The sequence below is a fragment of the Anser anser genome (genome assembly GCF_964211835.1).
Source record: "Anser anser genome assembly, chromosome: 6".
In the NCBI taxonomy this organism is placed as follows: domain Eukaryota; kingdom Metazoa; phylum Chordata; class Aves; order Anseriformes; family Anatidae; genus Anser; species Anser anser.
Window position 1 is genome coordinate 27,349,476 of NC_139726.1, and position 25,996 is coordinate 27,375,471.

Sequence of the window (25,996 nt, forward strand, 5' to 3'; positions counted from 1 at the left end):
CAAGTAGGCAAGAATGCATTATTCTTGAATGACTGACCAGTTATGGGTCTATTTACTATTTTTTTTTCCCTGCAGTATCTTGCAGCATAATTTGATAGTTCTCCTTCCTTTGGCTTTTTTTCCCCATTGTAGAGTTTTGAATGAGCATTCCTCAGTCCAAGTGGTGCAGGCGAATAATTGGTATTTTTTGGTTATTCTTTGTAAGCAGAAATCTAGAATGCTATCTGTTTTGTTTAGGTATCTTCCACTACTCTTGCAGAAATTATTTTGGAGATAATTCTGTAACATGATCTTGGTGTGAATGAGGTAGTATTTACACTGCAAATATGTTAATCCATTTATTTCCTACAGATGGGGGTGACCTTGGCTTTATTCAATTCTGCTCTGTATCTGTCTACTCTAGGGGAGGCTTTTGCTCAAGGTGGTGGTTAATCTTGTCACTGTAGTTTTTATCTAAGGAGCTGGTCCTAGCAAAGCACTGTGAAACATTTTCTGACTGTTCTCCCATTTGAAAACCAAGCTTTTCTCTGTATATCTTGGTATCTGTGCTCATGTGGCTGACATGCAAGAAGAAAATTGAAATAAACCTTAATTCCTTCAGTAGAAAAGGTCAGGGTTTGCTTTCATCTAAAACTGTTGGGAAGGTGTGGTTCTAAGAGTGGACAGTCACTGCAAATCGCTGCTGAGAAAAGTAATGAACACGCTCTTTGGAAACAACTATTTTATTACTCCACTTGGAGTACAGTCAGGAAAGGAGTGCTAACACATCACTCTTAGAAAGATGTCAGGGAATATGTGAAGAAAAACTGCAAACAGTTGATGTAGGCACATTCAGCTGCATGGTACCAAAACATTATGATGAGTCACTATGTACTAGGCAGCGAATGACTCACAGGGAAGAATGCTGCTTACCAACTTTCCAGCCCAAAGTTAAACACATTGAAATTCCACTGATCCTGCCTCATTCTCCCAAATTCAGACCAGAGCCCAAAGAAACAGTTACAGACCACAATCAGACAGTTTCTGTTTGTACAGCTACCAATTCTGGATGTGCTCATCCATGCACATATATATGCTATTGTATAAAATATATTCACATATAAGACCTCGTTTAAAGTATGAATGCTACTTATGTGTGTTGGCATGTAGATGATCTGAAAGGCAGTTTTACTCTAGATACTTAGGTCAGGAACAAGGAAAAACTAGTTTGCATTTACCTAAAGCTTTATGCTTTTACTTTTAGCAGAGTTTTATCCTATGTACAGCTTCTTAGTTAAGTGGTATTGCCTCAGAAATTGGTTCACTCAGCATGTATATTTGCATTGGTGCATGTGTGATTCTACAGCAGAAAACAGGTTAGAACAGGATATAATACAACTGGGACTGCTGCCTCTTTCTTATGGGAGTGGACAGATTACAGACTTGTCAAATAATATTGTTAAATTCACTTAACGACACTGAATTCAATTCACTGATTTTTTTTTTTTAGAAGATTAGCATTAAGACAAAATGTTATACAACTTCTTAAACTCTGTTTGCAAGACCAGTAGAGAGCAACTGATAATTGTAAACCTCTCTAAATGTGAAAGCTTAAACATAGAAAAAGAACATATGATAGGGACATCCCAAATTCTTTGGGAACCATTTCTACTAACTGCACATTTCAAGTGAGCCAAAATCCTATATGAAACAGTTACTCAGTATTTTGTACCCAACCGGTATTAAGAGCACAAGACTAAGGGACCAGAAACCACAGCCTCCTTGTATAACTTCGAGTATAAGACAAAGAACAATGGGACAACACATTTTATTTCCATGTTTCTCTTGACAAGAGAAGGCAGCAAGTTAGTCTTCTCTGTCCTGGGACACTTCTCTGATTGCAGAGTGGAACTATTGGCAACTTCGCTGGGCTGGCATGTAGCCAGGTGATTCGTACTTTAAACAATACTAGATAATCGGGACACTCACAAGCCACTGATGTATGGCATGACCTCTTGGAGGAGGATGCCTAGATCAAAAGTGTTATCAGTGAGGATGAGGGGAATATTTTTGTGTGTTATTTTAATATCAATAAGCTACAGAACCCCAAAACAACAGGATTACAACAATATTCCTCATCAAAAACCCAGTTAAAGCAATTCCACTTACGCTGACAACTTTCAGTTCAGGGTGTCCACATTGCAACCACACCACACCCAAATGATGTGTCCTTTAAAAACATTTAAAGGAAAGCAGCAAGCACAGTTAAGCCAGCTGTTTATATAAAACTGTATTTGCAAAGATGCACATCTGACTGGCAGATGTGAAGTCAACTACACCTCCAAATCTGTCAGCTATTTTAGAGACAGATGGTGACAAGCTGTCACTGAGCAGTTTCGCAATAGTGCACAGGTGCATGGGTGTTGTCTGAGCTCCACAGCTGCTCGCTGACAGTTCCTGAGCGGCTCACCTCCCACAGTGCCAATTTCAGCACCTCAGAGACTGTTGTCTTGACCTGGGCCTGGAACTTCTTGCTGATGAGAACGTAGAGGATTGGATTGAGGCAACTATTGATGAAAGCAAGGCCAGTGGAGAGGGGAATGCCATCCTGCAATAAGTCATGCAAGTTTTCATCATGGTGAGCAGAAAGCTCCACAATGCTGAATATGTGATATGGTGTCCAGCAAAGAAAGAAAGCTACAACTACAGCAATAATGGTCCAGAAAAGCCTGCTCGAAGTCAATACAGTTCTCTTCTTCACTTTAACGATCAGCAATGAGTAGCAAATGACCATGGTCACTAGAGGAAAGAGGTAACCAAATGCAAGCCTCACCCAAATTAGAATGTGATGTCTCAGCATAACGAGTTCTCTATCATGCACGTGGAAGTTGTTGTAGCAAATGGTGACGTTGTTGAGAACTGTAGCTGTGTCCCTAAAGTATAAGGCAGGGCCACCAATAACTGCAGCTGATATCCAAATGATCCCACTGAGAATGAGCGTGTTCCTTATAGTCCGGTACTTGTAGGAAAAAACTGGGTGGACTAGGCGGATGTAGCGATCAAGGCTGATGAACGTCAGGAAGAAAACACTGGCAAACATATTAAGTAGTGCAATGAATGAGTTCATTTTACACAGCCACTTCCCAAAAGGCCAGTGGAAGCCCATTGCTACGTACGTGATATAAAGGGGCAAAAAGAGAACAAAAATGAAATCTGCAATGGCCAGATTGAGGAACCAGAGTGTAGAGACCGATTTATCCCACTTGAAGCCCATAAACCAGATGACAATGGCATTACCTGGGACTCCCAAAAGAAATGCCACACTGTAAAAGGAAAGGGAAATCATATGGGCAATGCTGAGGGTGGACTGGGGTGATTCTTCTTCTTCAGGCAGGTCATAGAAATAAGAGTAGTTCTCAAAATCTTCAAATGTCATGTTGCACAGCTGCTTTCTGGAAAAGAAAAGAAATAGAACAATCAAAGGAGAACTGTCCTATTGCATTGTAAATAATAACCTGCAATTCCTTTGAGTTCAGTTTCACATACCTATCACTCCTTAGCTGTCAACTGCTAGTACAAAGCTTGTGGAATATTCTGGCTGCAGACATTTCAAAAAAATACTCAAATCAAGACAAGTATCACTTGAATGCAAGGAAAACAGTTCCTGAAGACTTCATTTCTTAAGAGGGTGCTGACCACAATATCACTGGCAGAGTTCTGTGAGACTAGCTGCAAAGTTTCACTGCAAGTGTGATTTGTATACTTTTCTAGTTGGGTTTGGTATTTTACTTCTCTGATCCTGTTTGAAACAAGTTTTATGGACAGTATCTTTGCCAGAAATCAGAGAAGCACCAGGAATCTATAGAGGTGAAAAAATGCCAGAAAGAAAATGTTTTTTTTTTAAATTGATGTCCATCCCCACACAGCTAAAATAATAGTTAACAAAATATAGACACCGTTTTCTCCAGCAACTGAAAGTTCATAGGTTTATTCCTGTCTGTCATGTATCTGTCTTTGTATTAAGGAGCGACGATTCTCAGACCCACTCAAGGTATTAGATTCCCTAAGGCTGGGTGCTGTTCTTGTCACCTAGCAGTGTTGCTGACTTCAGGATGACTTATTTAGGACACAGCCCAGTTATAATATAGCAAAGGATGTAGAGAAGGAAACATAAGGAATGCATTTAAGGGCAATGCATACAACTGTGGTACTCTTCCATTATGATGAAAAGAAAAGTTTCTTAGGAGAATAACACACCCTGTAAGAGCTATAGCTGGAAATGTGTTGTGGTGTTTAGTTTGTGTATTTTATTGATTTATTTAAGACAAAGACAGACAGTCTGTTTTCTTCTGTTGCAAAGCTTCTGGAACTTACAAGTACAACACAATTTTTCAAATAGGAATTTTCCTCTAAAATCAAAGCAGAAGAGTGTAGGAGGGCAAAGAGTGGTAAAAAGGAAAATACAAACCACCAGTAAAATCAAGAAGAGAAAAAAAAAAAAGACAGGAAAACATCAAACAATGGTTGAACAGGAAAAAGCACTTAGAAGTTCTGTATTCATTCTACAGCATAAAGAATAGCACAGATGACCACAGTCTGACAGAAGTATCTGCCGTACTCAAAAGAAATATTCTGCTAAATTCTGTTTTCATTTAAAGCTATGTTGTTTGACTGGACTCAGCTGCGCTGAGAGCAGAATATGACCAACCTATTGGCCGTACGATGGATAAGCTCAGTGGTACATTTCTCAGCACTAGCTCAGTTCTGAAATGGAGATTCAGCCTGCACTTTTGGAACCCAGCTCTGCATTCCTGTAATTCCATTAATTCTAGTATGCTAAAGGACAACAGGAGCAGGATGTTGGGAGTGTGCTGCCTGCAGAAGCACATCTGCAAGTTTGTATTCATGTATATAACTTTCCTCCAAAAAAGTAGTTTGCTTACTTTGAAAGGATTACTCACATAAGCTACATATGTGCACACACATTGGTAGGATTAAATTTCTTATTTGTAAATGAAAGGAACAAGGTTAAAAATAAATACAAAAATTGTGTAATTTTATATCTCTTTAAAAAAATGTAATAAAAGTCAATGCAGTCTGTTTTATCAAGAGACTATGATAACATTTGCCCTTTGCAATTTACATCAGGTTTGAGGAATGTTATTTGGTTTGCTGTCCTGATAAAATGAAGTTTACTGGCCTGCATTTATGTAATTACTTGCCCGATGGGGATAGATTCTGCATCAAATACTGGTACCACCCTCCTGAGTAATTTTTTTCAAACAGCATAACTTCTGAGAAATAGTATAAACAAGAAGCAGTACCATTAACATCTGGAACAACACTGTATTTGGATAGCTTCAGAGAACACTGAGATTAATAATCCAATTTTAAGGGTCTTTGCCTGCATACAGAATTATGCCTTCAAACTGAATTTATTCAACTAAATAAATCAATGCAATTTTTCAGTCTCTTGCTGATTAGCATCCCGTATCCTAGTCACTAGTCAGGTTTGCTTCTAAGTTTCTCAGTAGCTAGCACAATGCAACAATACCAGGATTCAAGCATTTCCTCCACATGTGTAACCCCAAAACTTTTATTTCCCTCCTAAGTGCTAACAGTAATGACAATAACAATTGTTTGCCTACCACCCAACAACGTTCCTTTAATATTTAGAATTTCCAAAAATGATGTATAGCAGGAGAAAGAAAACATTGGATAACATTGCTCCCGAGGTACAGATACTGAGACTAGGCTCTATGGCTAAGGCTTGGCAAAAATTGCCAATTACACTTGCAAAGTCCAGAAACTTCTACATTTAACACATACACAAAGTACTCCTACAACAAGATTCATCACATTAGGTGCTGGTCTGAAAAAGATATGCCATAGGGGATATTCAGTGGAGCTATGTTGGTTTACTACAGCAAGGACACGGATTTCTTTTCTTCTGGGCTGTTAGCCATCATTTAACAGGGCCATTTCTTTGTATTACACATAGTCCCAAATACGAGCTTATTTATTAATAAACATTTAGAAGCACAATTGTCTTGCAATTCAAGTCTAGATCTTGAAAGTGAAGAAATTTAATTATATTCCTTATTTTGTTTCTTATTTTCTGCATGTTCTTTGACAAATGGCCTAATTTCCAGGCTGGGAAGACACTTTGATGAACCTGTCTGCAAACGGAGGTCCAGCAGAGAAAACAGACTTTTTGAAAATGGTTCCCATTTGGCTTTCAGGCCTACTGCTAGAAAGTGTAAGGGAGATGATGCAGTTCACTGTCTCAGTCCCTGATGGTCCAGGGTTGTAAAAAGGGGCCAAAGTAGGAAAATATTTTTCAATAAACAGGAAAGTGTGGTCAGAGGCCTGGCAGTAGGATTTGGGGGCAGCTACAGGTTACAGAACAGTGTTGTACTGCATTTGTATGAATATAACCAAGTTTAGACTTCATCCTGTCTTCTTTTTAAATACACAGTCTGTGTAAAATGTATGCTTAGCAGTTGTCCTTTGACTGGAGCCTTTTCCTGTTTGCTGAGGTCACAAGCAGCTCTGAAAACTGAGCCTCAGTTGCCTTGACTCAGTTGCTTAATTATGAATACAGTTGTTTAATTTTAAGTAAATAGGTTTCAGAATGTTTGACCAGGAGGTTTCATTTCCTGTCCTCTTCAGCAAAATTGAAATTAATTACTAAATGACTTCATAAGAATATGTAAGAAATATCCCTACCCCACCCCTGGAAGTGTTCAAGGCCAGGTTGGATGAGGCCCTGGTGGCGTCCCTGCCCATGGCAGGGGGAGTGGAACTGGGTGATCTTTAAGGTCCCTTCCAACCCAACCCATTCTATGAATATCACAGGCTGGCGCTCAGTGCTAGTGCTTTTCAGATCCTAGGACAGAACAGCCTAAAGAAACACATATTACTAATAAATATATCTAAAATATAAGGTCACCGTACTGCTGGGAAGAGATTTTACCACGTACAACGCCTTTCTCTGCATTTCAGTGTGGGAATGCAGAATCAGATCTCAATTGACAGATTCACAGCTTTTTAATTGCAAGTACCTGGAGTTTTTCTCTGCAACAAATATAGTATTTTAGAAAGCTGAGCCATAAAGACAACTCAGACAAATGACTGAAACTGCTTATAACAGAACAGCTTTTGTCTCAGTAAGAATGGCCTTGCAGTTATGACACGGGACCAGGGCTATCTATGGACTCTATTCCTGGCTATGCCACATGCATCCTGTTAGACCAGGGGAAGTCTTTTGACCTCTCCGTGCCTCAGCCTTGAGGTCAGTGGAATGGCTTTGGAATGAAATTAGAATGGGTTTTCAGTCTAAAATAGGAGAAGACAAACAAAACAGTTGCAATTTCCTTTCACCTCACTCAATGTAAAGTCTTCCTGGGGGTTCAAAGTTCTCTGGGCACCATGCAAGTTAGGGTTATGGCACATGTTTGGGCTGCAGCCCATGCAGCCCCTACCTCACATTTGGCCCTTATAATTTTAGACATTTACAGAGCGGTCCAAGGGAAGAACTTATTTGTTGTCTGTGTTAGTTAAAAGTTAACACAAATGTTTGAGTGGCAGTCTCTAAATCTATTTGTTCAGTGTGATGAACAGTGCTTGGAGCCTTTGGGCAGCTAAACTGATTTCACAGGTGGACCCTAATTAATAGGAAAATTATGGAACATGGAGTTGGCTGTCTCAACAGTTTCAGAGAGGGTATATAATGTACAATCCCGCCTTTTAACATCTTCATGAATAATTCTGAGCATATCACATTCCAAATGTATGATCTATGGCTAAAGGAAAGCTTATTTGATTGACTCACTTCAACATTTGCCATTTGCACAAGTCAGATGTTGGAGAACAACTAGCTTTTCAAAAGGTCACCCAAAGCCTGCTCGTCATGCTGTGTCTCAGAAAGTTCATCTGGGTATCAAATTCATTTGAGAGCCCTCAGAAGAAAAACTGTGGGACTTTTGAGGCGCTAAATTTTGAATGTATGTAGCTTCAGAAACATAAACTACTGGGTGAATTTCATGTTTATCCGTGAAGTTCAAAACACAGATGGTTGAGCAAGCTTGTTAGAAGTATATATGTATTTCTGGAAAGTATTCTACAAACGCGTAAGATCCTAAAACTCACAGGGAATACTGATGAGATTACAAACTGTCAGGGTCCTATGTATGTATTTCTCTCTCAAAGGCACAAAACCAAGATGACTGTTTGCCCCCATTCTTACAGCAAGAAGCACCTGGTACACCCATACTACTAAATTAAATCATAGCTATGCTACAATTAAGCCTAAAGCTAACCCTGCAGACAAAACTACTAGGAAACTGGCATTTTAATCTAGTTTACAAAAAAAAAAAAAAAAGGCAGAATCAAGGCTTGTGTGCATGTTTCACTTCCACAGAAATGCTCAATTGTTCTAATGGTCAGTACGCATATGGTAACAAAATGACTTTGTAAGCTGTTCTGAATTCAACAACTACAATGGATTATGATAGATATGATATGTGATTTGAAACCTTTTCAAGACACAATGTAGATGTATTTGTTCTAGCAGACAAGACAAGAATGCAAATAACCATCACTCACTGTTATGTCTCTCAGTGAAGCAGTGCTAGAAATGCATATGCAATGTACTAGCCAGATATCTCCTAAAGTGTATGCCAAAAGAAACTGTCTTTGAGCAAGGCTAAACATGACCTTATTAGTCAAAACACACCACTTCATCTGTGGTATTGAAGTCACCAGACCAGATAATAGCCTCATAACATTTTACACAGACAAAGTGAGTGTTAGAGCAGGATTAACAAACTCTCATAGAGCAGACACAGTTAATACCGGTAAAGCAATGATTTCAGACCAGGATTTTTGCTGCCACAGAAATGTTAAACAACAAATGGAAAACCCATCTTCATATCTAAATCATGCTGCTGTAATAGGAAAAATATCTACTGTAGGTCTGGCCTGAATATAAAAAATCACCCAGACAACTGCTGCAATTGAGCAGCTTACAATTTCCACAATCAGGTAACTCATAAATGCCTAGAATGAGCAACTGCATTTGGTAAAAAGTGATTTATTTCATGCAGATCCCAAGCACCAAGATTTTCCATCCCCAAAGAAAACATAGAAACTCTGATGTCCTTGGGATATGCACTGGAGGGGGGGGGAACCTGGTAACCATGTAGTTGGCACTGTCTCCTGCTCTCATTTTTTTTCTGTTAATACAGCTAAAAGTACAAATATCTCTCTTAGTAACCTTTTGAGCGTAAAGGTTTGCTGAAATCTTTGCAAGTCCATGACGTGAACATAACAAATTACAAAGTAAAAACAGAAGTTTACAGAAACAGTGCCCCTTGAGATTTAAAATATGGTCTTATATCCTATATGTCAGCACTGACTACGTATTTACATAACCAGTCATAACACCTAAGCATTCGCAGGCTGTAGTGAAACTGTACTCACATGGAAGTATCATTGGTCTGGTTTACAGACAAATGAGGTTGAGAATGACCTACAGGAAGTATCTGATCAAACCAGGTGCTAAACCTAGAATCCCTGCCTAGTTCCTGAACCACAGTCCAATCCTCCTTTCTTAAACATAACACTGTTCCCTCACTCATGATGAAGTAGAGAAACCACAGCTTCACCTCTGGGAAACCTTCATCCTCCTGAAGGAAGGCCCTGCCCTGTGCTGGTGGGAGCCAGCACCTACCTGGGCAGCCCTTGCAGATTCTGGTTGGCTTTCTTGTTTTCTTCTCTGGAAAGGAACCTGGATCTCTGCCATTTGTCTCTCATATGCATTAATTTGACTCTGCAAATCCACGATATAACTCAGAGCCACTAAGCACATCCCAGATGACCAAGCCCAGCAGGGACTGTGGGCTCGTGAGCTACCCAGATACTGTATTGGCTGTGCCCTCAGCATGTGGCATGTGCACACCAATGAGATATTGTTCCAGAGAAGTTTTGTATGTATCCTGTTCCTCCCCAAATGCCATCAGTATTTTCTTTAGCTATAAGCCACCACAATAACTACATATGTAGAGTAACGGAGACACCCACTTTAATTTTTTTGAGGTGCCTCAGCTTCACAGTGACTGGATTTCTAAGGTAATAAATGCTTGCATTTCTAATCAAGTATGACTTTTTATGTTTTTTATGTAAAGGTTATATGCAACTTTTACTTTGCAACTGTTGCATATGTTTGGAACAGAAGAAGATTTTGATGAGCTTTCCTATGATCATTAAATAATCATGCAATTCTGAGCATGTTTTTTAAATGGTTGCATTCCTTCAGCAAACAAATGTGTTAATCACAGTTCCCTCCTAACAGGAAATAGGAAATGAGAATAAAGTGAAAAGTTCAGACTATGAACTGTTGTCTCAGCAGACTGATTAAGGCCAATTAAATGTACGTTAGACAACAGCCATTCTGAAGTTACTGAAGGGTGACAACAGGTCTCTTCAGAAAAATAAAAATAACCTTCTCCAGCAAGATACAAAACCTCTATCAAATAACATAAGAACAACTTACAATCTACTATACTTATAGTCCTTTTAACAAGAAGAATTAAGAGCTAGTCCCAGGAAAAATTAGTAACACAGGTGATGAGATAACATACTTTATTTTGCCCTCACAGTTAATATACTAGAATCACTGTGTCCAGGAGATTAAGGGCTGTCTATATCTGTACCAGTGTACCTCTAATATTCATACAAAGATAATTCTTTTACTGACTTCAAGCTCAAGTCTAAAATAAGCATGGCCACTATTCTTGCAAAACTGGAAAAATCATATCAAAACAATTTCAGGAGGACTGGATTTTTATCTGTGTCCCAAATATGGCACAGGGAACACTCCCTAGCAGTGATAAGAACAGACGATGCCTATGACTTAGGAGCTTGGAAATACTGGTTTTACAGGCTTCCCATATTACCTTTTCAAATCACTTCTATGTCATGTTGAATTTGATGCCACCAGATATGGTACAACACCCTCTGGTAAGAATTTAGGACACCAACATGCTACTCAGTTTTCTTAAATGGACAATAGTACTCCACTAGCGATATGGTTTAGTGGAGTACTTAGTGTTAGGTCGGAGGTTGGACTCGATGATCTTGAGGTCTCTTCCAACCTAGAAATCTGTGATACTGTGATAGTTCTTAATATTTCTGAAACGTCTCACTAGAATGATCTGATCTGTTTAAAAGAAGATCACCAGAAAGACGAAATGGGAATGCAGAAAATGGTATTACATTGATGCTTCAGGGCTTACTACTCACCATCTTCTTCTCTCTCACCTAGGTGGCTTCAAAAGTGAACAAAACTTGCTGTGCCAGGCTCATACTTGCTGAAAGAGGCAAGTATTTCATGTTAGGAAAATACCCAAAGGCCCTAGCCTTTGAGATCAAAGCTTCACTGGGTCTAGGCACAGTAAGCACATAATGAGAGAGAATTCCTGCCTTGTTTATAATTACATGAGAATAAACAGCCACAAGAATAACAGAGAAAGGAACAGAAGCATCTTGCCCAAAGCCAAACAGTAAATTCAGACGTTGAGTTTGAGGCAGAATGGCCTGGCCAGAACAATGAAGAGGCAACTACCTTTTGTGGATAAGGAGAAAAGGTGCTGGTTCTTCATACTTTCATCTTATCACTCTTGAAATATATTCTCTGAGAAGTGTCAGAAAGTAAGATAGGAGAAGTCAGGAGAAAGAAATTAGGGAAGGAAAGAAAGAAACAAAGAAAGAGAAGAATATGGGGGAAGACAAATGAGGTTAATGGAGACAGGAATACATTGCCCCCTGTCTCCCAGATAACCATTCTGTGATTTAATCATGAATTCCAAAAGTGAAATTAAAAATATTAATTCACTTCCCATTAGATTGTGCATGTTTTTCTCCCCCACGTATAGACCTTCAAGAAACCCCCAGTGATGCCTCCTTTCTCTGTAAGTGTGTCCAGAAGTTATCTATGCACCTTTGACTGGCTGACCTGCCAAAAGGGAAAAAAAAAAAACAAAAACCAACCAAACAAAAAAAAAAGGAAAAAAAAAAGAAAAAAATTAAGCCAAAAGAAGTTAGCAGATGATGAAACTTTGGGGCCCACCATGGGAAACCTAATTGGTTTGGCTTCCATTCTTGTACAAGTAAAGCTAGGTACTAGATGGTCTATGGCAGTGAATATGTTAAAATTGCATCTACGACAACTCTCAATAGCTTTAGGGTTAGACAAATATAAAAATTAATATACTAGTCTTTTCTTCTCTTGCACTGATAACTGATGAAATGCTACTTTGACCAAAGAAACAAACAGAGAAGAATCCCACAGAAGAGAAGGAATGACTACTTTTCTCTGTGTGTGTTTAAGTCATCTCTAAAATGACCTGGATTTTTATAAAGAGATGCCAGAAAAAGAACAACAGTGGTAAATACTGGGAGCTGAGGGAAGAATAATGGTTTTGACAAATAACTTTGAGGAAAGACCTAGTAGTCATGCTGATGTATCGAGTGATCACATCTGGGGAAGGAGTAGGAAAGAGATGGATAAAACAGACAGAAGGACACTGAACCTTGGCTGGTAAGCAGAGGTAGGAGAAGGCTGCATACTATTTGGGAACTAAGGTTTCTGTGAAGGACTAGAGACTTCTGGAGTGCTGGCCCTTGCAGATACCCTTGAAATGAAACCTGACTTGTAGTGACGCATTTCGTTAGCTTGCCTTTAAGCCCGCTAATGAAAAAGTATCATATCTGAAGCAGGCCTGCTCATTTCCTCTAAAGAATTGTAGTACAATAAAATGGTGGGTCAGGTGTAAAAGACCTGCAACAAGCCAGCAAAAATGGTCTCTCTGGAAGAGAGCAGCCATGGGCTCATACAAAGCTTTTTGGTCCTGCCTCCAAGCCCACAACCTCTGGAACATACTGAAGATACAAAGAGCATATTCTGTGAGGACACAATTTTTCTGTTTGTCTCAGGAACTTCAAGCGTATAGTAAAAGTAGCAGCGAGTCTTGGAGAGTTGTTCTGTGCATGATAGTATCTTCCCTTCTAAAAGCAAATGTCTCTTGGTCACTGCTCACCCCAGCCTCAGCAGTTTCTTCTGGTACAGTGCCATGAGAACTGTTCCTCCCACTCAGTTCTCTTTTGCAAAGCCATCAACAACAGAGCCCTGCACTGTTATGAAACTAGTAGTTTCGGACTGAAAGAACGCAAATCAAGCCATTATCAGAAATAATGAGTGAAAATTAGCCTGACAACCAGCCACCACAGTGAGAGAGACAGCTGAACTGTTGGCACATTCCTGAGACAAAATGAATAAACAAGCTGATAACAAAAGCAATCATCAGATTGTAATCTTCTGCAGAACTAGTTCCTTACTGTTTGGAATAGCAGTTATTCATAAAAAAATAGTATCTAAGAACAGATCACAAACTTTTAAATCTAAATGTAAAATTATTCAATAATACAATTTTATTCAGCTGGAACAAGTTTTAATTCTTAGAGAATGTATACATCTTCTGTAAATCTACAAACATAATTCTGGGATATTGCTTCATTTTGCAAGATTGCATTTATAAAGGCTACAGGGGACAATGACATGGTTATCACTAAGTCTGAATATGAGGCAGAATCTAGCCCTATCTCATTACACTGCGATAAATGAAGTTTCAAAACTCTCTGTTTCCTAGAAAACACTGTTCTATGGACTCAGTGACAGCTAGATCCACAACCTTCTACTTATTTCATGATGGTTACGGGAAACACACACACCTTACATCTCAATCATAGGAACCTTTTTTAATTCTACATGACTAATTATTCAGAATGATTTTATTAGACTGTTCATAATTAAAGATTTGTTGATTGATAATTAATTTTTTACTTGAAATTGAAATGATTTCCAGTTTCTGTTCTAGAAGCTGTTCAGATCAGAACCAATGTACTTATTTTAAATAATACTGCAATTTGTGATAGCTGTAGGAGACATACTACCACTAAGCAGAGCAAACGAATTAAAACCAACAGGGTGAGGGGAAGATATTTCAGCCAAGGTCAGCTGGCATTCTCTGGCAGGATAAAAGGCTTCTTGAATTTTGTTTAAACACATCCAAAAGTTATTAAAAATTAAATTCACACATACTTTCATATTGTTTCTTGCTGCAGGGTTTGTTCAAAATAACCTTTGAAACAAATGAGAATCACATTCTTCATTTTAAGAAGTTCTTTTAGCCAGCATATGCTACACTACCTTACAGAATTTGCCTGCAAGTGTTGTTTTGTCACACATTATTTGGAACAAAGTGAGAGAAAGATTTAAAACATTAACAGAAAGATCAACCTACCTTCTTTATTCTTCAGAAGAAAGCGCACTGTAATTCAGAGATGTGTGCTCTGTAGCAGAAGGAAGAATGAAGTGATCTGTAGAGTTCAGAGTGACTTCAGTGTGATTCCAGCTGCTTCACTTGGCTACTGCCTTCCTTCTAATAAAGCTGCAGAATGATATAATGACGTGTTTGTTTTCAGCTGTGAGGAAGTTGTTTCCAACTTCCCTTGGTTTCCTAAACCCAGTTTTGAAATATTGCCCTTCTGTATAATCCCACTATTTCACCAAAATAAATGTTAGACGTGAATGAATCATTTTGGCCAGTGTCCAAGCAAGCAACAGATGTGGTGGCTGATGAATGGAAATGGACCTTACAGTTGCAGGCTGCTTTTTGTTATGCAGAGAAGCTGAACAGTATTTCTCTGTTTCTGACAACTCCAGTTTATAGAAAATAATTGAATGAGGAGAAAGATGCTTAAAAAGCTACACCAAAAGCATCGCTTTGTAACTGCATGGTGAGATACGTTCATTTATGTATTTATGATTAGTAGCTTCATCTGCTTTTGGATGTAAGAGAGAAGTGAGCTTCTCAAACTACCAGTCGTAGTCCCCTTGCCCATCAGTCAGTGCAACTCTGTGGTCAGACATTTGAACTGCATTTTAGGAGACTTGGCTTGAATCCCAGTTCTGTCAAGAGCCTACTGAGTGTTTGTGGTCAGGCCTCATGATCCCCATGAACCTTAGTTTCTCAGTAAGTAAAATGTGAATATTATTCGACTAGTATGGACATACCATAGCTTCACCTGACTCTGATGGTACTACACTCATCATACCATTCACTCCTTCCAGCAAAACTACCCTGTTTTGTCTTTCCTCCATGCCAGCTCTTCCTGTCCCGCCAATATAACTTAAAATGCTGATAGCTTGTATGTGAAGGGAAAAAGTATGAATGAAAGGAGGATGGAGATTATGCTATAGTGGGACACAAGTGTCCCTGGACCAGGACGAAATGACAACAGGGGGACATAATGTCTGTGAATATGTAACACAGGAGACAGACTACAGGATTGCTTGAAGAAAGAGCAGAGAACGACTTGAGGACCTCATGGTATGGCACCTAACTTGTCTATTTCTCTCTGTTTAAAGATTTCCTCTTTTTTCTAGGTAACAGATAGGTGAAACTTTGCTGATAAAAACTAATAGCAGTTTAATAGCAGTTCTCTCTCTCTCTCTGGTAAATATTGGGATAGGGTAAACGTAGGCACTATTTAACTGCAGATGTGCAGAGAATTTTGCCTGTAATGGCACATGAGTCTGTCTCTAGGTACTTTGCCAAATGCAGTTAATGTAAGGCAGTTAATTTAAGGGCTCGTTCAGCACTATTTCAGTAAGACAAAAGCAAAAATTACTGGGTAGAAATGCCCACATATGATCTGCACTAAAAGAAAAACCTCAGCAAGCAAAGTAGAATTACATACATGCCAATTACACTTCACCTTCTCAGTGCAGGGAGCACTCTGGAGAGTGCAATGGATTCTAGCAGTTTTTGGGTGGTGAGGAATCGTCTCTAAGGGGCTGTTTCCTTCTCCATAAAGTAAAGCACATTGGAACTGCTCTATAAAGGTACTGGGATGATAGGTCAACTCCTTCATTCTTCTGAAGCAAGGGAAGATAGCAATTTCCTTCACCCTTCCTACCACTGTGGCAAAAATAAAATCAGAGCTGCTAAGGATCCAGAAGAAATTTTGTGGAGACAAGTTTTCTTTGTAAAAGAGTTTGTATCCCATCCACCCCACCCCAAACAGCAGGTCACTACATTTCAAAGAGATTTTTTTGCCAGTGTGTTCTACCTAGATTTTTTTTGTTTTAAATTGAATGGGATTTCTGATCTGATGAGCAAATTACCAAATTTCTACAGTATAATCAGCATATGCAATGTACCTAGGAGGAAAAAAAGAACAGAATTTTACAGACAAAATTTCACTTAATCTGAAAGGATTTTGTTCTCCTTGTTTTCTGTTCAGAGCTAAATATATCACTTTATTCTTCTACAGTTTTGATCAGTCACAGTGGGAATTTTAAGTCCCTGAAAAATGAAAGGTTGGGCCCTAAAACTTTAATTTTATTTCCTTCTATACTGAGACATAGTAAAAACTTGAATGATGAATCCAAAATTACATAATTTAATATATACTTGCATGCAACTCATTAACCATGGATCTTTTTACTAGTGTGATCTTTTTAGATATTTTTGAATGTTATAAGCTTGGAAGAAAGTTAATGAAAAAAAAAAGCACCTTATTTGCTTTTTTGTCTTCTCATTTTTATACTTGATTGTATTTTATTTTGCCATGTCATTTGTGTTTTTCAACAGGGTATGTTAATGTGGTTTGGGAGTTTTAACTCTATACATTGGGGGTGTGTGACAATATGCCAGTGTTGTTCTGAAGTGGGACATGCATTCATGAACATACAATGCATGTAGGACTTGCAGAGCAGAGAGACAGTAATTTATACCTGGTGAAAAAATGAACAAGGAAGAATATTTTCATACAAATAACAGATTTTGGGTTGCCCAGCAGTGAATAAACTAGGTTTATTAAAAAGCAAACGAGTTTTAAAAATACTTCTGATTCTTTATTGTTAAACCCTATAAAACAAACCAAAAGCAGAGAATACATGGCCTTCAGAAAAAAAACTTTAGCAGTATTAAACTAAAGCACAAACTACAAACCAACTAACAAAACCAGCTTTAATTTACCAGGATTACAAACAACTGTCTGATAGTTCTGATAATTATTTCCCACTGTAGGACCACTGGGTTTTATCAAGCTGCATATTAGTATGTGCAGATAATCTGAAGAATACTGAAGAATACTCCAGACTAAACCCAATTTGCATTAATTCAATTAAGTCATATCAACCACGAATTTCTAAATTAAGTCTAACAAAATATATTTAGTTTTTCACACTTTCAATTAAACTGAACAAGAGAATAAAGAAAGAAACTACTTACCTTTTGAGGTATGCAGTTGTTTAATTCTTCCCTGTTCCTTTGTCATTACTTTTTCAATTAACACCTCATCGATTAAAATCCATTTTGGAAAGACAGAGTTTAACTGCCTGACAATCAGGATCAGGAAAAGAGTAATTTCCTCCCTTCCTGTAAAACTAATGACTATTCACGCCTATCCTTTTGGTAAAGCTGTAATATTTACTTGTGGCTTAACTGTGCACTATGTACCATAGTCAGAAACTATGACAACATTCTCCAACGACACATTTAAACCAAACTACCTGGTGAAGGGAGGTTTGGCTCATACAGGAAGGTCTGTATCCTTTTTCTATGCAGATGTTAGAAACCTGAAGATTTTCATGCATAATGTGTGAAAGAAATCCAACAATTGTGCAAAAGGCAAAATTCCTCATTTAGCTGTTACTTTGGTCTGGTAAAAACACACAAGCATAGAAATGAATTACTATATGTGGCTGTATATATATAAAATGTATATACATACAAGTTTGAGAAGCACCTGTAGAAGCAGCACTCAATGCAACTCCTGCAAACAAAAAGAACGAAGTGTTTCATTCTATGAAATCATTAATATTAGACAGTAATTTACAAAGAAGTGAATGAAAAACATATATTTTGATGATTAAGAATGATATCTTGAAAAAAATACTATTAGAAATAGCCTGTTTCTCGTAGTTTGCTTTTATACTTGCACTTTTTCCTCCCTTTCTACAAATAAATAGGAATGGTTTTCTACGTAACTTTTAGACCATAGCTATCCAGATTTTGTATTCATATGACAATAAAATAAGAGATTATATCTGCCAGTTAGATAATACTTGAAATTAATGGAATTTCCACAGTGCATCAACATGAACGTTCTGATATGTCATTGAGCACTAAAGGTAAGCTGCTGTTACTCAATGACTATAAGTAGCCAACTTGACAACAATATTTTTCCATTTTAGCCGAAGCTCTGTCTCCTTCCATACAAAGGAATGCTGTTTGGAATAATTTCAGAGAGAACTACAGAGATTACAGAAACAAAACAAAAGGCAAAGCAAACTATAGTTGTTTCACTATGTATTTCACAATCTTCAGTACTACTGTAGGAATGAATCAACTTGCACTTTTTCACCTTACATAAATTAACAGGAACTACAGAGTTACTCAGAGATCTTAGGAGACAAATGCTCAGAAAGGAAGCCAGAGTTTACTGTTATGCATCTAAGGCACCCTGGATTTATATTCTTTATGGATTGAGTCACACGTCTCAAAAACTGCCCAAAACCAAACCAAGCTAGGTTAGAAAAAAACGAAAGCACAGAGATGAACCTCAGCCACACCAGAATTTTAGCTACCTCCATCTACTCAAGATCTGAGTCACCAGTATAGTTGCCTATACCTATTCTTCCAAAGAACTTAAGTCTTATTTTCCATTTAAAATACAAGTTCTGAAGGTTCAGTTATCCATCTTTTATATAACAGGTCTTTTGATTAAAAACCCAAAGCCAAAACTCAATTTGGGATTGCATGGGTATTGTATTATTAATGGGATTATATCCTGGTGATGCACACAACAGACATGACTCTCACCTAGAAGGAAATTAAATTTAATGTTCTGCAATCATCCCTTAACAATTCACAGCTAAGTTGTTGAAGTTTGTCGTGATGAATAACAATGCAGAAAACAAGCAGGTTCATAGGGAGGAGAGGATAACAAGTACCAGTCCCTCACTAGTCTGCAGTTAGACTGTTGCTCCTAGCTGCTCTGCTAGCTGTGACAAAACTGCTCTGAAACACTAACAAACTGTAAGCAGCAAAATTGAAGAGTTCTCATCACCTGCAAAAAAAAAAAAAAAAAAAAAAAACACAGCAAAGCTAAGGTTCAGTACAAAATAAAAAACAGCCCCCTGAAAAAAATACGCTAACAGGCTGGGTGCCTATGTAGCACACATGGGTGATCAAGCAAGGTCGCTGCTTTGCAGCATTACTACTCAAAATCTTAACAAAAAGAAACATCTACACATGGAATCGTGGAGCCTGCTGGTTACCCTCTACAATGCTGTCTAACCATTGACATTCCTTAGGATTTATGGAGATGCAAAGGCTTTAAACTGGACAGTAGCTCCTTGCATATAAATGGAAGATGGTTCCTGAACACTAGTGCAAAGCTGATGCAAATCAAGTCCAAATCAAGCTCAATCAACTATGGATGCTCTGAGAAGCTGTGGTCAGTGGTTTAAGCACATATTCATTTGTATTTTTAAAGTTGCTTTTTATAGTCAGCTACATTTGTCAGATTGTTTTTCTGCTTAGTGGATGTAAACGCCTTTTGTGAAAGGTGCCAGGTGACCTTGACTCCTTGGGTATTTAAGTTATTTATCCATAGCAATGAATGTGAGAAAGGGAGAAGCAATGTGAGCTCTGCTTACTGCTCTGCGTTTGCCCTCTCCTCTGATCACTCCCCAGGGAGAGAGCATAGTTTTACTTCTACAGCCTACCCAGCCCTCAGCCTCTCTAATGAGAAGGGAGCTGATAAATCCCAATAAGCATGCTGCTTGTGATACAGGTAAAGCAAATTATTAGAAGCTCTGAAAAACACTTTGGTAATTAAGGGCTCAGTTCTGTGTATGAATTCCATATTAACTCTTCTACTGCCTTCAGTGAAAGCAAAATTAGCATAATCTCTAATAAATTAACAGTGGGCTCAGGGAAGGAAGCACAGGAAATCAATTCAACCAATGAGGCAGCTGAAAACCCAGCGTTTATTTGTCCATCCTAGTTCCTTAAGCTGCATCAAGATGCACAAAGATTAACCTTAACTCCTTATTAATTCACAATTATTATTTTTTAAGAAGACTATGAGCACCAAATTCAGCACTTAGCATGAACTTGAAAGTAGAATTTACAGGAATATTGAGACTAGAATTGCCACATTTTCTGTAAAGGCTATTTAAGTAGCTATTTGTCTTTTCAAGCTTATTAATTTCAGCTATAACTGGGGGCATATTGCAGATCTTCTGCACAGATGAAAAATATCTGAAAATTTTCTGAAGATACTACTGAAATCATTTGAGGAAGAGAGGAACAATTTTTAAAACGTTTAGAAGCCTATAGCTCTGCTGTCTGTCATTCAAGAACAAAAGAACCCAGTACTGCCTTGCCACGAGAAAGCAGAGTTTGGTACAACATGGCTCAGAGGCTACTGGCTGAATACTTTGCTGTAAGAACATTTCTTTGCTGTGCACCACACATCCCACGAGATGGGAAAATAGGCAAAAGGCATAGCTTGGGTCCAAACCAGAAACTGAACCCCAGTTACTTCAGTATTACAAACACAGACCATCCAACAACGTGGAAGAGACTTCTGTTTTTATTGATGGACCAGAAAACAGAGACACTAAACTCTGATCCAAAGAACTACTACAGTTCCAGTAATAGCATGCAAAATGCTGCAGAAACACAAACCCTACAAAAAAGCTTTTTGTTCAAAAGGTCTTTTTCTTTCCCCATGTTCAAAATTTTCCATGAAAACATCTCTATATTTTCCAACCATAAGAGAAAGAGGTTTCATTCAAAGGCTGCTGTTTTTGCTTATCAGCATCGCTAGACTAAAAGTAAGTTTTGTCCTTGGAGAAAAACAGAACTTCTCTATTCTACCTCATTTAACTTCCTGCTTTTTTCCTGAATAGGATAAAGAAATCTTTCTTCAAATTATTCCTGAGGTAAAGCAAGGCTGAGCGTCTGCTTGCTCTCAGATGTAAGAAAGTACTTTATGTGGTTTATTGTGGGAACAGAAAAAAAATATATATATATTTTAGAGCAGCCAATGTGGGGGAAAAAAATGCTCATTTAACTATCTTGGGAATGTATTTTGACCCCATCTTAAATTGGCTGCAGAACATCCACTGACTCAACATAATAGGATATACTATTTACAATTCCTTGACTCCTATAAATTACACTATGGACAAAGAAGCTGCAGAGGTATTTTACACTCAGGGTCATCTTACATTCATCTGCATCTATTTAAAACTGGAACAGATCCATTAAAATTGATGGATATAAACATTTAATTCAGAATATTCAAAGGAGGCAAGGCAAGTAGTCAACTTCTGGGAGTCTGAAAATTGAACATTCTTGAAAAAGAGAACTAATAAAACTCCAAGAAGCTTTGAGAAAATTACCTCTATTGGAAATACATTATTCCCTGCCTGTATAATGGGATTTAATATTTACTTTTGTGAAAATGCCTTGGAGTTCCTACTGGGATAAAAGGTGAGGTGAGCTAGAACTCATCTATCATTAGTCATCTACCATTCTTATTTAAAATATCTCAAGACACTCACATTAGCTCCTCCTATAAAACCTGCATTAAGTCTGTGCCATACCTATATTAGAAAAGAGGATGATTTCAAACATGCCAATCAAAACATTTTGCCACGCAGATGAGAATAACTCTGTTCTAAGTGTGTTTCACTCCCCTTATCTGGCTGTGGTTAATACTAGAACGTATTGTTCTGTTTTCTTCACAGCTGAAGGCTGTCAAGTTGTATAGCTCCCTTCAGCGTGGGGGAATGAAGTCACGTTTCTACTTTCCACGGCATTTGCTAGCATGTACCTTTCCAAAATTACTCTATATTTCAGGGTAATTTGGTAATGAACAACCATACTTGAAAATGCTGTCAGTTCTCAAGGGCTGATCTGACTATATCAATCAGGGAAATTTATTCTGTGTTATTTTTGAAAATAAATATAAAACAAAAGGAAAATAGAATCAAGAAATTAAAATTTAGGGACCATTAACATAGTCCCTTAGCATTAAGGGACTATTATTTCTGAAGCTAAAAATACTTCCATGCACAAGCTGAAGGTGAAAGAATATCCTGTAATTCATGATCAGTCACCACTGGTGGCCCCCAACCTACTTCCTGACCTAGTCCTGTTCTTTGTGTCACATTTCTAAAAACAAAGGCACAGTTATTTCAGAGGGATGAACTGGCTGAACAATTATTAGCAGAAAGCAGAAATAACTGTGGATGCAATACTAAACTATTTAGCATTTTATGATGAACAATGCGTTCTCTGAAAGCAAACATTCTTTCAGGTTACAAACGGGAAAAGGATCCAGAGGTGAGAGTTTCCCCTTTACTTTAACTCCAGTGAATTTTATTTGGTTCCACAAGGGGGCTGCCTGGACACCTAGACAACATTTTCCCCGTGTTCTCCTAGGTAATGTGGTTATTTGGGTCCAGTAAAGAACGAATTCCATGCAGTGCCAGAGAAATGCATACAAACCTCTCAACTGCTGCTTTAATTTCTTAGCAGAAATTCTCTTCTGAATTCTGCTTTAGGACAGAGTGTCCTAAAAACATGTTAAGCTAAGCTATTGGAAACATTTAAAACAATTGAGCAGTGTTAGGGTATGGTTTTGAAAAGTAAATTAAAAAATAATAATAAAGAACATTAGCAGACCATTATGCAGAAATTTTCTGAAAATGCTGAATTCTAATAAATTCTATAGCCTCACTGTTTAGTGACACATTTTGAGTTGTCTCATCAGCTGTTCCTTCTGGATGACTTGCCAGCAAACAAGCAGCAACAGCAGCTGTAACAGCAACAATAATAGGCTCTGGAATGAGCGCGAATGCCACAGAATGTTGCTCAGCATTATTATAATCAAGATCTCTGTATTCTCTAAAGTACATACGTACAAAAATACGTTATTCAGAGCAGTTTTAGTGCAAGAAATGAGGAGTTAATCTAATACCCCAGATATTTGGGAAGTTCTTATCATTAACTCTGATAAAGTTGTTAGTTTAAAATTTATGGAACCTTTGATTTTTACACTTAACAAGAATTATTCTTTTTTACATAACTGAAGTGATTACAAAAGAGATAAAATACCACAGGATATCAGATCACTCCTCCGTTTAGTCTGGTATCTGATATTGAACAGTAGCCAGCAGCAGATTCTTCAAAGATACCAAAATTACTTTAAGAGAATTTTGCATTTGTTAGTAATTAAATGTTTCAGTATAATGCCATGTATTATCGAACACTCATTCTGCTACAGAGTTGAAGAGATCCTCCTTTCCCAAGCCTACTCAGAACTGAAGTGCCCTACAACCTATACATGTTCTTGGACTGTCTTGAAATTTGCCATACTTTTTACAATCCAGGCTAGGTCTAGCAATCCACAATTGTGGACATTTGGCAGAAATACTCTCTGCATTCCTCAGAGCCCAGCCCTCAAATGCTGTTGAGTCATTCAACCTTTTGCTCAGATCCTCTGAACAATTTTACCAAAACAACAATTCAAGAATAAATTAGGCTATTAAAATCAGCATGGAAAGCAGATATACAACAAACTAAAAATCTAGGCAAGTTTCCTTCCTGATAGTTTTATCAACCTTGATTTTCATTTGTTATATTCTCACTTTACTAGCTGAAGCATACTGCTGGAAGAAATTTGAGACTCTAATTTTTAGGAAAATATCTATTGTTTATCTATTGATTGTCGGAAGTTACTTTTTCCTAATGTTTTTTTCAGAGGTATAACCTTGACATGCATTTGGCTAACAGGTGCAGAAAAGCATATCAAATCAAAGTAAAAGTAAAAAGCAAAGCATTGAAAGCTGTATGGGACAGTTTATGGAAACTTGATAGATGATACCAGGAAAGGGAAAAAAGTGGGATGCTTGGATCAAAAGAGTGTAATTTTTAAAAGGCAAAAGGAAGTTTCTCAGCCCTGCTTTAATGTTCATGCACGTATGTGAGGAGGAGGTTAGCTGTTCCTATAGTTAAGAGGAGAATAGAGGGATCTCTCTCAATACCTTACCTGAGCTTAAATCAGATTGCAACCTCAAGTCGATAAATACAAAAAGAGTTGGAAGGCAAGAAATGGCAGAATTTAGGCTTGTGATGTCAGGTATCTTTGATCAATAGTCCAAAAGATAGAATATTCCAGTCTATCCTTGCAAAAAATATACAGGAACATTCCAAGGGCAAGATACACGGCACTGTGGGATGGACTCTACAACCTTCTCTTTGTCAGAACTTGAGCTACACTGAAACCTCCGACAGGTATCTGAGCTTACTTTGTTTCAACAAGTTATGAAGGGTTGGTTAGTGATCCACATTAACTCACAAAGCTTGCTGCAAACCCGTCACAAAGGTAAACTATTTTAGCCTGAGATAACATGTTTCAAAGCGTCTTTGCCACAGCGGGAGTACACACCTTCAAACAAGGCAACTCTGCAGACAAGAAGTAATTTGGGCATCTGCCTGAGCTTTTACATATGCAAATCTTCTCCACAGAAATACTGCATCTGCAAGATTTTATGACTGCTTTTTACAAATCTCCACTCCTACCCACAGGATTCTGTCTAAAACTAGGCTTTCACTTGTCCATCACTGAAATCAAAAATTATTTCCATGTTACTGAAGTGACTGATTCTCCCTACATATCCTTGTATCACAGTCTTATGTCTTTCAAGATGCCTCAGCTAATCCATCATCTTATTCAGTTATGCCCAACAAAATAAATGTAGCTAGAATGAGTAAATAATGATTAACGGATCCTGTCAGCCTTAAGAGGCATAAACACTATGCTGTACGTACCTCAATGTAGTATCCCCCACTTTTTTAATCAGTTTGAGCTTTGCCAAGTTCTATATTAAACCAGGTAACAAAATATCACCAGGCAACTTAAATTCTGCGCTAGCTTCTTTGTTGGCAATGAAAATATCTCTATATCCATTCACATATCAAAATAATTCAACAGCAGTTAAAGTAGTTTCCCTCCTAAAGAAAAGCCTTCTCCTGCTGTTCTTCCATTTATGACTTTTTGTGTTCAATTACTCGTTCAGCGTGGGTGGACACTTCTAAGCTATGGTTTCATAATCACACAACAGCAGCCCTTTTTTACAGCAACCTCTGTTTAAATATTTCTCATTATGGTGAAGTCAACTTCCCCCCCCCCCCCATTGCACAATCCAAGCCTGCATCTGCACCTGTCTTCACACATAAGTGGTGATAATCTTTGCATCTGCCCAGATTGCTTAAAAAAATCCTGCTTCTTCAGCATAATATGAGAGAAATGTGCAATAGCTGCTTTCCCACAGGAGATTAGATAAAACACTGAATACCTACAACTGAAAACAAAAGATAACGTGAGCTATGGTCGCATTTGTAATCCCACTCCTGAGGAAAACAAAAGCTTTTTTCATTTGTATGGAAAGAGAGCGGATCTGGCATTAGGTCAATCAAAAAGTCAAACCAAGACTTTTGCTCTGTGGTAAGAGCCAGCTACAGAAGGCTCATCACGGAAAGCAAGCTGTTTTGTAATGATAAAGGTATAAACCCTACGGTCACGCCTCCAGCATGTGAAACAGCGTGCTTTGAAGGACAAAACAACCAGTACGTTTGGCAAAATAAAGCCTGTCAAGGCCACTACCTCCCAGAACTGGAAAACCACGACTCGAGCTCGCGAAAAGCCGCGAAGCTCCAGCTTGCTGGAGCAGGTTTTGGAGGCACCAAGGCTTTTCGGGGTCGTGTCACGGTGCGATCGCGACTCCCCCGCCAGAAGCCCGCCGGGGCCGAGGGTCAGGCGGGCGGCGCCGCGGGGCCGGGCCGGGGGCCGGCGGGAGCCCGCG

The 25,996-nt window shown here is 38.3% G+C and overlaps 1 protein-coding gene across 5 annotated transcripts; it reads right to left on the reverse strand.

The window, feature by feature from the left end:
* Positions 1 to 706: 706 nt before the first annotated feature.
* CMKLR2 (chemerin chemokine-like receptor 2) lies at positions 707 to 25,943 on the reverse strand. Of its 5 annotated transcripts, XM_083842314.1 has the most exons (5): positions 24,181 to 24,309; positions 17,842 to 17,883; positions 14,343 to 14,489; positions 11,284 to 11,351; positions 707 to 3,431 (listed from the first exon to the last, which is right to left on the reverse strand). In XM_083842314.1, exon 5 carries the CDS (start codon positions 3,413 to 3,415, stop codon positions 2,363 to 2,365), a length of 1,053 nt encoding a protein of 350 aa, XP_083698440.1. In that variant the 5' UTR covers positions 3,416 to 3,431; positions 11,284 to 11,351; positions 14,343 to 14,489; positions 17,842 to 17,883; positions 24,181 to 24,309; the 3' UTR covers positions 707 to 2,362. The 5 variants fall into 5 exon arrangements, with proteins under 5 accessions (XP_083698440.1, XP_083698437.1, XP_083698436.1 ...); XM_083842311.1 differs by lacking the exons at positions 11,284 to 11,351; positions 24,181 to 24,309 and adding an exon at positions 25,798 to 25,943; XM_083842310.1 differs by lacking the exon at positions 11,284 to 11,351.
* Between the last annotated feature and the right edge of the window lie 53 nt (positions 25,944 to 25,996).